The 14,841-nt window shown below is 33.2% G+C and overlaps 1 protein-coding gene and 1 long non-coding RNA gene across 2 annotated transcripts; both read right to left on the bottom strand.

Moving 5' to 3' along the window:
• Positions 1-2,271: 2,271 nt before the first annotated feature.
• LOC110825839 (pectinesterase/pectinesterase inhibitor PPE8B-like) lies at positions 2,272-5,296 on the bottom strand. Its single transcript, XM_022056355.2, has 3 exons — positions 4,781-5,296; positions 4,092-4,661; positions 2,272-3,114 (listed from the first exon to the last, which is right to left on the bottom strand). Exons 1-3 carry the CDS (start codon positions 5,121-5,123, stop codon positions 2,417-2,419), a joined length of 1,611 nt encoding a protein of 536 aa, XP_021912047.2. The 5' UTR covers positions 5,124-5,296; the 3' UTR covers positions 2,272-2,416.
• A 4,333-nt stretch (positions 5,297-9,629) lies between these two features.
• LOC148252957 (uncharacterized) lies at positions 9,630-11,371 on the bottom strand. Its single transcript, XR_015813377.1, has 2 exons — positions 11,152-11,371; positions 9,630-10,247 (listed from the first exon to the last, which is right to left on the bottom strand). It is a non-coding gene; the product is annotated as an uncharacterized LOC148252957 (long non-coding RNA).
• Between the last annotated feature and the right edge of the window lie 3,470 nt (positions 11,372-14,841).

Genomic DNA, 14,841 nt, shown 5'->3' with positions numbered 1-14,841 from the left:
CGATCGGATGGCCCAGATTAAATCGTGATGGATGGCTGAGATTAAAAGGGGAAGGTTATAAATAACCTCACCCACACCCGACCCCAAACCCTAGCCGCCAGTACCTTCGCTGGAGAAGAAGAACCAGTCATCGGAGGAGTCGGCCGCCACCACCCGCCGCCACACCGGAGGATTTTTCGACTGCCAAATGAGGTAAATTTTCTCCCTTTGGCTCGTTTTTCGATACTGAATCCGCCTATGGCCAAATCGGAGCCAAACTACCAGCCAATCGGCTGAAAAATACCGCCGAAGTCCAGCGGCACCACCGCGACTTCTCTCAATTTTTGCCTCTGATGAAGCCCTTTTCGGTTCCCGTTTGATGTAATTTTTATATCACTGTGATACCGTCCTTTTCTCTATAGGTTGACTGGAGCAAAACATCAAATCGCGACTTGCATCATAGAAGCCGCCGCACCCGAGAGCTCCGCCGCCGGTAAGTCTCGATTTTTTGTGATTTTTTGGCCCACTAAGGGCCCTAGAGTTGTTTTATCGCCGGAACCAATGCAAGTTTGGCTGAATTCGGCCAAAAACGGTCAACCCGAGGCGGATCGGTGCCGCGGGCGGCAGTGTCGTCGCTTGAGCACGGCGGAGCCGCCGTGCCAGAATTTTGATATTGGTCGAAAAGGGGCCTGGGTCTGATTTGGGGGATTTTTGGGACACGTGCAGGTACTGGTAGTGTGTTTTAGTTTTCCGAAAAAAAATTAAGGAAATTTAGGGACAGCCTGTAGGTGCGGTGAGAACCTGATTTCAGACCCCGAAACAAGTAAGGATTTCTCACCCTATTTTCTATCACGGTGTGAAAGCTCAACAAATGATAAAACGGTATTTCATGAATTGTGTATAATTAATTATGGTTGCTAATGGAGCCCGAATCTGATGTATTTTTTGGTCAGTTGTTATTTGATCTATTTTACAGTTTAAAATGCAACATGGTATCTAATATATTTATTTTATGGTTTCATATGCATGAATCACGGTTTCGTTTATTATGGTTTAAATTATTGGGAATTCGTTGTTGTCTTGTTTGGTATTCATTACTGGTTTACGTGATTATATTTGATTGGATAATTGAGACCAAGAAAAATGAAAAAATGTATGTGAATTGATAAATGGATGATGTCGACAGCCTAACTAGATATCCTGGGAGATGGTGGACGGACCAGGTCCGTAGGGAACCCTACCGGGAACGTGGTCTCTCATATCGGACGGGGTATGGAGACCTTATGTATTTTAGCGCTCATACCGGACGGGGTATGGGGACGACCCGTTTCACCTTCATACCGGACGGGGTATTGAGGTTTATGATTTTTGGCGCCCATACCGGACGGGGTATGGGAACGGCCCTAAATCAAGTTATCAATGTGAATGGTTCACGTGTAGCAGGGACCCCTAGTAGACTGATAAAAGAGGAAAATCTGTTGTCTGATGATTGAAATGCAAATGTATGATATGTGTTATGTTATAAAGCTTGTATGATTTCATGATATTATAATGTTATTGTTTTCTTATGTTGTTTTCATAAAGCTCACCGAGGTAAGTGGACAGTAAAGGATTTTATTATTGATAAATGAATTTATCATGAATTATGCTCCATTAGTTATTTTTATTTTCTACCAACCTTTACTTCTGTGACAGTGAGATAGTGTGATGTCTTTACTGGGCTAGTGTAGCTCATTCCTTAGTTAACCGTTTCAGATCAGGAGGATTTGGTTCCCGAACCCGTCCCGCAGGAAGACGACGAGTAGACGCCTAAGGATTTCATAGTTTTATTTATAGCATTCATTATTAGTATTTACCTTAGTTAGTTTATTCTTTCATACGTTGAAAACGTTTTTGGTTATTGTGTAAGGGATGTTAATCAGAATTTTTATTTTATTTCCGCACTTTTAATTTTTAATACATATATTTTCTTTTAAATTTTCGAAACCGTTACAATTTGATATGCAAAAGATGAAGATCAATCATGGATATGAACAAGCTGCAACTAATCAGAAATGGATAGCTATATATATAATGGAGGAGCTCAAGATGATTTAAAGAAAAAACTCAAACATGGGACTTGGCGGGCAGGCCTCTATACAAGAAAACGATAAGGCTCAAATGGGTTTACATTACGAAGACGGTTTTATAAACAACCTTGAAAATCTGAAAATATATATATATATAATAAAATTTTCAAACTTCTTCAAATTATATGATAATTTGGATGGAGATAATTATGGATTGAATGAATACAGTCAAACATCTCAAATGGGTAATATTAAGCATTGTAATTTATAAAACTCTCAACATACTAAAACCCTAAAAAAATACTATGTATATTGATTGTTTGTAAAAGGGAATGCGGGGAGGATTAATAATTAAAGGTATTATTTGTTTACACCCCTAACCCTGCGGTGTACTTGACACCAGTGGGAGGCAACCATAGATTCCCTTCAAGAAACCGAGCCACAGTGAAATTATTAGCCTGAGCAGAGTTATTTAGAACATGATAGCCTGGCCATTTAACTCTTCTCCCAACTCCAGATCCTTCTCCATAATTCAAGTACTCCCCATAATACAAAGTATCCAATGCAAAATCACCATTCCACTCAAGCCACCCTTCTGGTCTCACAACATTGCTCATATACGACTGCATGATTATGGTTCTCGAGTACGGTTTCCATGGCCGACCAAGGTACGTCGATGTCTTGTTTACGTTAGGTAACAAGTCTTTGTCTGCTGAGATATTGCAGAACTGGATAGAGAAACCTGAAGGCTGATTTGGGTCCTTGCGTCCTTGAGCTGTAATAGTGTTTTTCTGATTTGGTAAACCTTGTTTGGCTAGGATTTGGCAGTTTTGCAAAACTACTGTGCCATCCCCAAATATGAAATCTACGGTCCCTGTGATTATGCAATCGCGGTAGAATTGGCGCATGGTGTGGGTGTAGAGCGTGTCTTGGTAACCCCTCATGGCACATCGGAAAAAAACAGAGAGATCGGAATCAGATCGGAGTGCTACTGCTTGGTGTTTCTCCGGTCCTGCTGTGTTTTCAAATGTTATGTCGCGTGCTATGAATCCTCTACCGCTCACAGCTGCACATTTTTTTACCAAATCATTATCAAATATTATATCATTTGAAATACATACATATTTGTATAAATTTTTTTTTTTTTTTTTCTTCTGAAGAAAATGTGAAAATAATATATAAATCATGATGTGAGTAGCATTTTCTTGACAAATGAGATACACCACTTTAATAAATTCTTGATCGATAGAAATTTAAGGAGATGGTCCCTATAAAGTGTATAAATCTATTTGCCAAAACACGTCAGATTCACAAATGTTCGTAATAATCAGCTGACATGAAACTTCAAGCTCGTCATTATTATTTAATAAATTCATTTAATGTAAGCTAATTTTTTTTTATTTTTTTTTTTATAATCATTATTAAGAAAGGTTAAGTGTCACGAACAATTTGGACCGACATTACACATGTATAGAACTGGACAATTCTGGAGTCCACAAATTGTGATAGTACAAAAATTACGAGAGAGAGAGATAGAAATATATTATATACGGTAAATAGTATTTATCCCTTTTAAAAGTTTCCACTCTTTATTGTTATTTAATTCATAATATTTTCTATAAAATTTTATGTAAACATTTCAAAATAACTATTAATTAAATTAAATTGATATACTTATAAAATAATATTATTATTATATTATATTATAATTAGTTTATTAAAATATAAAAATATTTTGCCCCCCCGAAGCTTTTTTCTTTTTTTTCCCATTTCTCTTTTCAACCAAATAAATTGGGATGCGGTGCTTTTAATGACGACTAGACTTGTACCAGTTTTTATTAATAGTTGGCCACAACTCCACCACCAAATGCCCTACTCTTATTGGGAGGAACATCTAAAACTTATTTCATTTTCATCAAGTATATCCATTATTTAATTTTTTTAAAAAAAATATATATGAATTTCTAGTGAATAAACTAAGCAATAGCTTGTGAAAAAGTTGCATTAAATTAAGGAAAAGATGAGTAATTAATGGGTACTTACCAAAGGTTGCCGATCTAAAGGTGGTCCAACCATCAATGAAGTTCCTGTTACCCGATATAACAGTAACATCAATCCCATCTCCCACCATCATAATGTTCCATTTCTTCTTCTTAATCTCCACATTTTCTTTGTAAATTCCCTTCTTAACATAAATAACATAACGCCGAGTGCTGTAATCTGGTGCTGCCAACACCGCATCCGTTATGCTACTGAAGTCCCCAGATCCGTCCGATGCCACCACAGCATCAGCCGTTACTCCATTTCCTTCTATCAATTTTCTATCCTCAGATTTGACCCACGAAGGAAACTCATCGCCATGATCATCTTTGATTCCAATCGGCGGTGGACTGACTCCGCCCTTGGAGTTTGAGTTAGACTTGTCCGGTGGCTGAACCATGGTCAAGAGATCTCGAACCAGTGAAGTCACCTGTCCGACGCTACCTGCAACTACACTTTTTACTATTCCGTTTGTCCCATCGAACCCATCAACGCATGTGTCTTGGTTAGCAAGTGCAGCACTTAGCCATGTTCTGAGATCGTATCCAACATCTCCTGTACTGTTATTTTTACCTGCATGTAATTAACCAAAGAGATTCTTGTAAAAGCAGTGGGATTTTAGAGCAAAGAAAGAAAGAAAGGAAAAAAAAAAAAAAAAAAAAAAAAAAAAAGGAGTGGAAGATGGTGAGTACTGTTGGGATTCTGCGAAGCCGAGATGGACCAGCTCAACTCATCAGAAGAAAAGTCAAGCAAATCAAGGCAGTCGGATATGGCATTTGAAAGGCGGAAATCACCAAACAAGTTTCCAAACTGACCCAAAATGGAAGTTACTGATTTCATCGCATCAATGGTGGACTTCAACGAGCTGACAAACTCAGATGTGGGCACTTTCAAACACTGGATTTGCAGAACATCTATATCTCTTTCACTAGAATTTGTAGCAGCAACAGTATATTCGCGATAAACATTATTGCTACACCAACAAGAACCAAAAAAGAAGAAGAACAAAATTGAGAGCACAAAGAATTTGAACATTATATTTCTTGGTTTGAGTATGCGGTTGGTTGCCTTTAAGAATCAAACAATCAACCCTATAATCTGTAAAGAGAAAAGGATGAATGGGTTGGAAGAGGAAGAGAGAGTCTTGGAATTTAAAGAGAAGGATGGGATCAGTTAGATGGGCAGGTGAGGGAATTTAAGAAGGAGATGACTACAAGCAGCAACTCCAAGTGTCCCTGCGTAGGTCATCGAGTGCATGAGGATTCGTGTCGGCGGTCACCGGTGACATTTTGGGGGCCCAAATCTTTATGGGGCACCAATCTTTTTCCCTTATTTTATTTTCTTTATGGAAGTAGATTAATATAAATGAATAATAAATAAAATAATAGTTGTAATACCCATTTTCAGTTTTTTTTTTAAAAAATATATATATATATATAATTTTTGAGTTGTTAAAAATAATTATAATGTAACTATTAGAATGATATTATTATGTAACACCTAACATTCTTTTATCTTTATGAGAACCTTAAACAATTTAGATATTTTTATGAAGTCTTAGTAATTATTTTTTAGGTATTGCTTGCAAATAATTTAGATATGCTTCTTGGTTTGGTTTTTTTCTACTTCTAAATACCCATTTGCACTTGAATATAAACAAAAAGAAAATTTTCACTTCTTATAATTTTCTTTTCTCTAATAATTTTTTTTTTCTTTCTTTCTACAATATAAGTTTCATATAATTATCACACATCACTAATAATTAAAATTTTAAAAAATATTTTTTTAAAAAAAATTGTAAAACTAGTAATTTTTTTGAACTCAAATCTCTTATATTTGTTTTTAAAATAATTTATGTACTTTATTAATTAAATATATTGTATGCTAATAACTATAAATGCTTGAATTTGAATTTTACATCTTATATAATAAATAAAAGGAAAATGAAAAGGTGTCATATGTAGGATTGTCATAATTTAAGGATTTTTTTATTTTTTTTCTAAATCCAAAGAACTACGTACGAGGGACCCAACATTATGCTTCCATGTTTCTGTTGTTTTTTTGTATACACACACACACACACACACACATATATATATATATACATGTATGCATTTGTCCATCTCTGTCTCTTTTTTCCCTCCTTTCCTTTATATCTTCTTTTCATTTTATTTACATAAATTATTTTTTATATTTAGTTCTTGTTAGTATTTTATAGGATTAATTGAAAATTGGTCCTTAATTTTTTGCTCCTCTTTTTAATTTGGACAAAATAACCTTTTCAGTTGCTACAATTAATTCTTTTAACTTTTTTTTTTTTAACAAATAACTTAATTTAATTAATCTATATATTAAAATAAATAAAATTTTTAAATAAATTATCACTGTGTAATAACTATGTCCTAAGAAATTAACGATATGTTTGCTATATAGATTTAATTTGTAGAAAGTCGGAACAAATGCTAAATAGAGTAGGTGTATTAATTTACATAATTCGAGTTGATAAGTAGAGAAAAAGATAGATGGAAGAAATGGTCCGCAAAGAATCAAGTTTTGTGATGCCATAAAATTAAGAAAACTTCAAAAATTATATTAATTTATATATCATTCGTGTTATAATTCTAATAAGTAACTAACTATATATGACGAATATGTGTTTAAAAATATGTTTAATTTAGCAAATAATCTAAGTAGAGAATTAATTTGAAAAGTTAAGAATTTAATTGTATCAATTGAAAAGTTAGACTAAATTAAAAAATGATCTAAAAATAATTATTTAACTCATATTTTACATTATAAAATACTTTATATCAAACAATAACAATTACTAATACTTTTCATTAATTTTACTTTCGTTATTTATCTTAATTATTAGTATTTATATTAGTTATATATTTTTTATTTTTACATTTTACATTAATTATTGATTATAACACTAAAAGAAAATATCAATATAGGAATGAAGTTTTTACTAACAAACAAGAATTTGTTCCTACTGGCAACTGATTGTCGAGTGAATAAAATTTATGTAAGTTGTAATGGAATTTGTAGACACATTAGGAAGTCATCTCCTTTGTACTTGCCATGTGCATGACAATGGTTGTTAAAAATAGATGTCACTATTTCACATGTCATTATTATTATTGTCCTTCTAACTGTTTTTACTCGTAGTGATTAAATGCGGTTTAAAATAATTATTAGTGATTATCGAAAACCTCTTTAATTATGAATCTTCTAATGTGGCTCTACTATTGGTTTTTTCTTGAGTTAGTATATATATTGCATATTTAAAAAAAATTTCTCTCCTCTCTCCAACCGGTACATCTATGTAAACCTATTAAGTATAGATTTCAAATAAATTGATAAATCTGCCATGAATTAAGAAATTTAAAAGAAAATATGTTCTTCAATTTCTAAAACATTATGTTATATGTTAAAAAATTATAGATTATAATAGAAATAGAAATAGAAATTTCTGTCAAATATAAATCTTTTAAAAATTAATTAAATTTCAGTTAAGTTTATTAATTTAGTCAACGAGTTTCTTTTGAGTTTTTGAAGTGAAATAATTTTAATGTATTTCGTGAAATTTTATATAAATTTTCATAATTATTTTTTAGTTAAAAGTTTAAGAAAATGATTCAAAAAAATAAAAAATAAAAAGTCAAAGTATTTATTCTGGTATATACAAAAATATTAAAATTAAAAAAAAACTTATTTGATGCATCGAGGATTAGCTGGATTAACAATAAATAATATAGGAAAGGGAATATGTAGAAATAGGAAAGGAGAACGATAGCTTGAATCGTTCCTTTCCAAAAGCAAAGATTCAAAGGGCGTGGCTTTTAAAGCTTAAAGCTATTCAGAGGGCAACGCGAAAACGCGTTTTCAAGTTGGGTGGATTTGTTCTTAAAGTCAGTGGATTCATGGCATTTATATATTTTCTTGTTTAAAGAATAAAATCCTTAATTTCATAATCTCTCTTTCAATTTAAAAATTAATTCTTATTTTTAAAATCTAAAAATTGAAGACTTTATTTCCAACCCTTCTTTAAATTATTCCTAATTAACTGTTAAAATTAAAATTTAAAAAAAAAAACGAACAAACTTAATGCAGCAGACTCGGGCATGTCAAGAAATATCCGTTGAGTCAACCCGACCCATAACCCAGTACTAATCCAAGAGTATTAGAAAGAAAACAAAAAAAGGCAAATCAAACAAACAAATACTGAGACATATAGATATCCTCTGATTTGTCAAGTTCATGGTGTGTGTGTGTGTTTTTTTTTGGGTAATTTCTTTAAATGATGTCGCTGAGTTGCCACTTACGTAGTAAATTTGTGAAGTTGAATATTATTTTTTTTATGGAAGGCTATTAATTGCATGCATTAGTACATTTTGTTTATAACTATAACTATATATACATACATATAATTTATGATGATGTATACACATAAATCCAATTTATTGTCTTTAATTATGGTTACCTCCATGATGTGAATGTGCATGTCCATGTGCGTTCTTTCACTATTTATTCATTGTTATTATTACTGATGTAGGTTTCTCTTTTGAATCATTAATAAACAACATGTTTGTGGATTGAAGTGGTGTTCTGGTTTTTTAAGTACTGTTAATAAAAAACCATTGGGTTGAATGAATTTTGAACTCTTTTCTCTTCCTTTGCATACCTGAATCTTTAGATCAGAAAAGAAACATGCTTTGATTTTATATGGGTTTTAAAGACATTGTTGTAATTGTATATGTTTCACCCACTTACCTTGTGTTTTACTCTTTATGGCTTTGCTGGATCTGACACAAGAAATTAATGCTTTCTTCTACTTAAATATATTGAAATTTACAAGAAATTTTCTTTTTAGAATAATAAAACTCAGAAAATAATCTTAACACAGATATATTTGCATCTTGATAAAAAATTAGTGTAGGTTAATCGAGAGTTTTGTAGCTCTTTATCTTGATAAAAAATAATGATTCTTTATCTTTAAATTTGTAGCTCTACCATGCCTGTAAAATCATTTGTCACCAGAGTTGTTTAAACTCAAAAAAATATCAATTGTCTTCCTCTTTAACAGAGAAGCAAAATTTATCCCAGAAGACATGTTATACTAGCAAGGAATTAAAAGCACAATGATGAACTGCTGCTTCATAACAATACTCATAAAATCACACATCTAAAAATCAATTGAATCTTTTAAATTGGCATTGCCAAAATCCAGATATTACATTCTGAGTTTGTGCCAGTACATAAAGGCAAATGGGTTCGTCAAACACAGGGATGTTATGATTATACGAATCCTATTTTTCGTGTGATTAGAATCAGAATTCACCCCAATGACCTAATGAATAACAATTTTGTTTAGCACATTTCATTATTTGTTTATAGTAGAATTACTCTTCAATGGATTCATAAAAACCAAAAATAATCATACCCTGCATGACATCACTACTGCAACTTCTCCTGTATTCAGCATTTTTCAGTACAATAACTTCGTTTCCTTAACCACAAAAAGAACAAATACACATAGACCCACAAATTTATTCTGTATGATATCGAGAGAATTGAGTCAATTCCTTACAATATGTCACCACTAACACTATGTTTACAATTCGAAAGATGCCAAAAATCCAACTAACCTGATTGCTTAAAGAAGATCAACGAAGAACTAAAAAGAAAGTACAATCATTTATACTACAAAAACAAAAAAACTAGACAAGCTAAAAACAGGAAAGACCTCTTAGTTTCTATCACTTTTTTATCATCTTCCAAGTGCTGTTACATATAATGTAGGAAGTCATCTATCTACTTGGGTTAAATGAAAATTTCTCAATTATCCACAATATCTGTTATTCAATTTCTTAGTTCCTATAGCTTCTTTATCATCTTCCAAATGATGTCATATATATCATAGGAAGTCCTCTTGGTTGGGTCAAATGCAAATTTCTCAAGCATCTTTTTGTCCTTATCCACAATATCGGTTATTCAATTCATTTAAAAAGAATCCATGTACCAATTTTGAAACTGCCTCAGATCTGAATATAGTTGCAAAGCAAGCTAAGACCAGAAGGATACGGCCTGAGATTTCAATTCATCATTCCAGTCTGGAATAATATTTGTTACAGAAGCAACATAGAAAGCTTTCTCCTGCAAAATCAGACAAAAATATTTCAGCTTCAACCGTTTACCAATCTCACTCCTTGGAAAGAAAAGAGACAGAGAAGCCACCCAGCAACAGATATTATAGAGAGAAGTTTTGATGGCAATATAGAGATTCCTGAACAACAGATATACTTCATACAGGAAAAATCAAAGGAAAATACTATCATGCTCAAGATAGATAAGCTATAACAAATTCTAGATGCAGTTAAAGTGATGACAAACTCAAAAGCAAACCAGCCCAAGTAGGCTGCATTACTTTATTCCCCTAATGATTAGGAATGATTACAGTGTTTAGGATGGATTTCACGGAGCAAAATCTGTTTTGAGAATCTGATCTTTTCTGTCAGGGTCTATAAGAAAAACTCCCAACAAAAATGCCCAAAAGATATTTTGAAGGAGAAAATGAACCAGGCTTTTCATTCTATTTAAAATAGACATGCAAGCTCAAATCACCATAAAGGATAATTATTGATAGCGGCAATCAAGCACTGAGAGTAGTGCACCTGGACCTGCTTAACAATGGAAGAAAACTATGCTACTGAATCTTTACCAACTCACAGATATAGGAAATGGCCAATGTCCGCTGAAATTTTATCTCAAACCTTCCCAACAGAGGATCACATAAATGCTTGCACAATTCTACTGTGAGCCAGTTTTTTCCAGAGATCAAACAAAAAATCAGCTGTATATTCAGAATGAATATCTATAAACCTAAGCTAAGATCACCAACTTACGGACAGAAAAAGAACATAAAAGCCTTATGTTGCTTTCTGAAACTAGAAGCTAAAAACATCAAAATGTCTAACCATAACCACTATCTCAACAATTGAGTATGCAATCAAGGATGAAGGTGAAAAAACAAATGAGATTGCTCAATCTATCTACTTACTGTTCCCTCAACTCCTGTCGCTTAAACACTTGCTTTCGTTCTTCAATACAAATTCTTTGCTGATCCAGATCATTAATCTCATTGGTTATTGCTGTATTCAAAGTTTTAAAAAAAAAATGTTCAGAAGAAAAGAATAAATGCCCTTGTTATTCAGCTATGAGAGTGTCCAGGATTGCTCATTTGAAGCTTATAATCAGCTTTAAGCACTCATGCTCTAATATTTGCAGTCAGAAACGTAAAAAATCAGGATATTTATTAGTTTTTTAGACGTGATTTTTAGAAGGTAGAAAATAAGTACTCTAGTTTTAACTTTCTAGGTTTTTTTTTATCTAATTAATTTACTTAATTATTCTCTTGATATCTTCTTAAAATTAACAACGTATAAATAAAAAATATAAATAATAAAATATATTTTTTATTAATTTTTTTATAAAAACCAACTACTTGTGCTTTGCAATTGTAACAACGTTAAAAGATAAGAGTTGAAATGAATGGACAGTGAAGATCAAAAGTAGAAAATGAAGGGTCCAGATTCAAGCAATTAAAGTAGCCAGCTTGTTATCACAGCTGTAACATTTTGGCAGAATCTAAAATAGTCTAAAATAGTAATTTGCTTTTAATTAGTTAGGTTTTTCCTCTCTCCTCTATATAAATGGTGTACATCAATTTACTTAACGACAGAGAAATACAACCAACACTAATTACAAAAAGTGTTCTCTCTCCCATTTTGTTTTTTCATGGTATCAGAGCAGCACTTGTATTAAGCATTGTCACTTTCCCTACTTATTACATTCTTACTGCTAAGTATTTGCTAATCAACTCTTACAATGGAGAACCCGAATCCTACTACTGATATGCTGACCCTCCAAAACTCAGATAAGCCCGGAATGCAACTAGTTACTGCAACTCTTGATGGTTCTAATTACCTCCCTTGGAGTCGTGCCATGATGATCGCTCTAAAAGCTAAAGATAAGTTAGCGCTTGTTGATGGCAGATTTGAGAAACCAGCTCCTAACACAGCAGCATATGAACGTTGGCACAAAGCAGACAGTATGGTAGTGTCCTGGATCCTCAATTCGATGACCAAGGAACTGGCTAGCGCCTTCCTGTACACCACACTGCAAAAAATCTATGGGATGAAATTAAAGAAATGTATGGAGAAAGCAATGGCCCCTTTCTGTATCAATTAAAGCAAGAAATTAGTTCAATCACTCAGTCAAATCTTTCTATTGTGGCTTATTTTACAAAATTAAAAAAACTTTGGGATGAACTGAGTTATTTGAGACCATCACCTCCGTGTAATTGCAATGTGGCTGCCCTGCGTAATGAGATTGACAACACAGACAACTTGATTCAATTCTTAATGGGTCTGAATGACTCATATGATAATGTGAGAAACCAAATATTGATTTGGAACCATTACCTACTATTAACAAAGTCTACTCAATGGTACTCAGTGTTGAGAAGCAAAGCTTGCAAATCAATAATGTAACTGAAGGAATGCCCGTTGTTTTTTACGCTAATCCAAAAGATAGTCCAAGACCACAAAATCGGAGAAAGGACAAAAACAACAGGATATGCACCTATTGCAAAAACACAGGACACACAAGGGAAACTTGTTTCAAACTCCATGGTTACCCGGAATGGTTCACAGAACTTAAGGGAAGAAAAGGCAAAGAAAGATTGAATGTTGTTTCAGATGAGATTTCCAACGATATCAAGGGCAAAACACCAGTCTCAACAAGTTGGAATGAAGAAATGACTAATATTATACAGCAGGAAATCAGCAAATACATGAAAAATCAGGCAGCAAACACAATGGCATCAGCATGATGTCTGGGCTACTTTGGCCCTGCAGGTAAACAATCTAACTACTACTCTTTACATACCTCAAATGATGTAAGAACTTGGGTAATCGAAACAGGCGCAACATCACACATATGCCATGATTTTAGTCTGTTTACTAAGACCATTAAATTAGAACCCATAATCTCTGTCTCTTTACCCGATGGAACTCTAAGGTACTCAACACATAAAGGTACCATAAATCTATGCAATGACCTAACCTTACATGATGTTCTTTACATACCAAAATTTGCATGTAACCTAATATCTGTCAGAAAATTAACTCAAGCTTTAAATACCTATGTTTCTTTCTATCCAAACCACTGTTTTGTACAGGATTTGATGACTAACAGAAAATTAAAAAATGGAACAATAAAGGAAGGTCTGTATACCCTGAGTAGAGATACAAAACCAGAAAAAGCATGCACCAGTCACGCTCAAGCGAACACCCTGCAACTTTGGCACAAAAGACTCGGTCATACCTCAATGAACAAGTTACTTCATATTTCCACCCTAAATCTTCCAAACAAAATGGATTTATATGTTTGTGAAGTATGTCCCTTGGCAAAACAACAACGTTTACCTTTTCCTAAAAGTAATATTACTACTAATGATACTTTTGAATTAATACTTACTGACCTTTGGGGTCCTTATCTAGTTCAATCTATTTCGGGAGCTTCTTATGTGTTAACTATGGTGGATGATTTTTCTAGAACGACTTGGACCTTTTTACTGAACGAAAAAGTCAAATGTGTCAAATGTTTTGAAACAATTTTGCAATTTTATATCCAATCAGTTTCAAAAAACAATTAAAGTTATTCGAACTGATAATGACACTAAATTTGTAAATAGTTCATGTAAAGAATTTTTTCAAGAGAAAGGTATTGTGCATCACAAAACTTGTGCTTATACACCACAACAAAATGTCACTAGAGCACTAATGTTTGAATCCGATTTGCCAAAAAGATTTTGGAGAGAATCCATACTTATGGCCACACATATAATAAATATTTTGCCAAGTTCAGTTTTAAGATAGAAAACTCCTAATGAAATTTTATATAAAAAACAATCCGATTATTCCTTTTTAAAAACATTCGGTTTCTTATGTTTTGCTACAAACGTTTATCCTCATAAAATAAAATTTGATGCACGAGCTATAAAATGCATTTTCTTGGGTTATGAAGTGGGTGTCAAGGCATACAAATTATATGATGTTTGCAACAAAAAAAAATTTCTGTCAAGGGATGTTATATTTCATGAACATGTTTACCCATATCAAACATAATCGCCACGAACTGATCACCAAGACACACCATTACCAATTCCTAACATAACCATTTCAGACATGGACGAAAACAATAGCAGAGAGGTTGACCTACTTGAACTAGAATTTCAAGAACCCAAAATCAAGAGGAGCACCAGGGTGAGAAACAGACCTTCCTGGATGGAGGATTTTATTGCACACATAACCGAAACACCGTCAACACACCTTCCTTCTTTTTTGTCCACCCCACCTGCATATAATCATGACTATGTCAATTTTGTTGCACATGTTTCGGTTATACAGGAACCAAAATCTTATAAGGTAGCTAAGGAGGACAGTAGGTGGGTTAATGCTAAGTATTCTGAATTAAATGCCTTAGAAAATAACAACACATGGGAACTAACTTTGCTGCCAAAAGGAAAAAAAGCACTTGACTCAAAATGGGTGTACAAAACTAAGTACAACACAAATGGAACTGTGGATAAATACAAGGCGAGACTTGTCGCCAAGGGTTACAACCAGGAATTTAGTGTCGACTACCATGACAATTTTTTGCCAGTAGCCAAAATGGTAACTGTTCG

The sequence above is a fragment of the Carica papaya genome, chromosome 7 (genome assembly GCF_054855325.1).
Source record: "Carica papaya isolate Zhongbai chromosome 7, ASM5485532v1, whole genome shotgun sequence".
Classification (NCBI taxonomy): domain Eukaryota; kingdom Viridiplantae; phylum Streptophyta; class Magnoliopsida; order Brassicales; family Caricaceae; genus Carica; species Carica papaya.
Note: the sequence above shows the minus strand (reverse complement) of the source record. Positions and strands in the feature narration are given on the sequence as shown.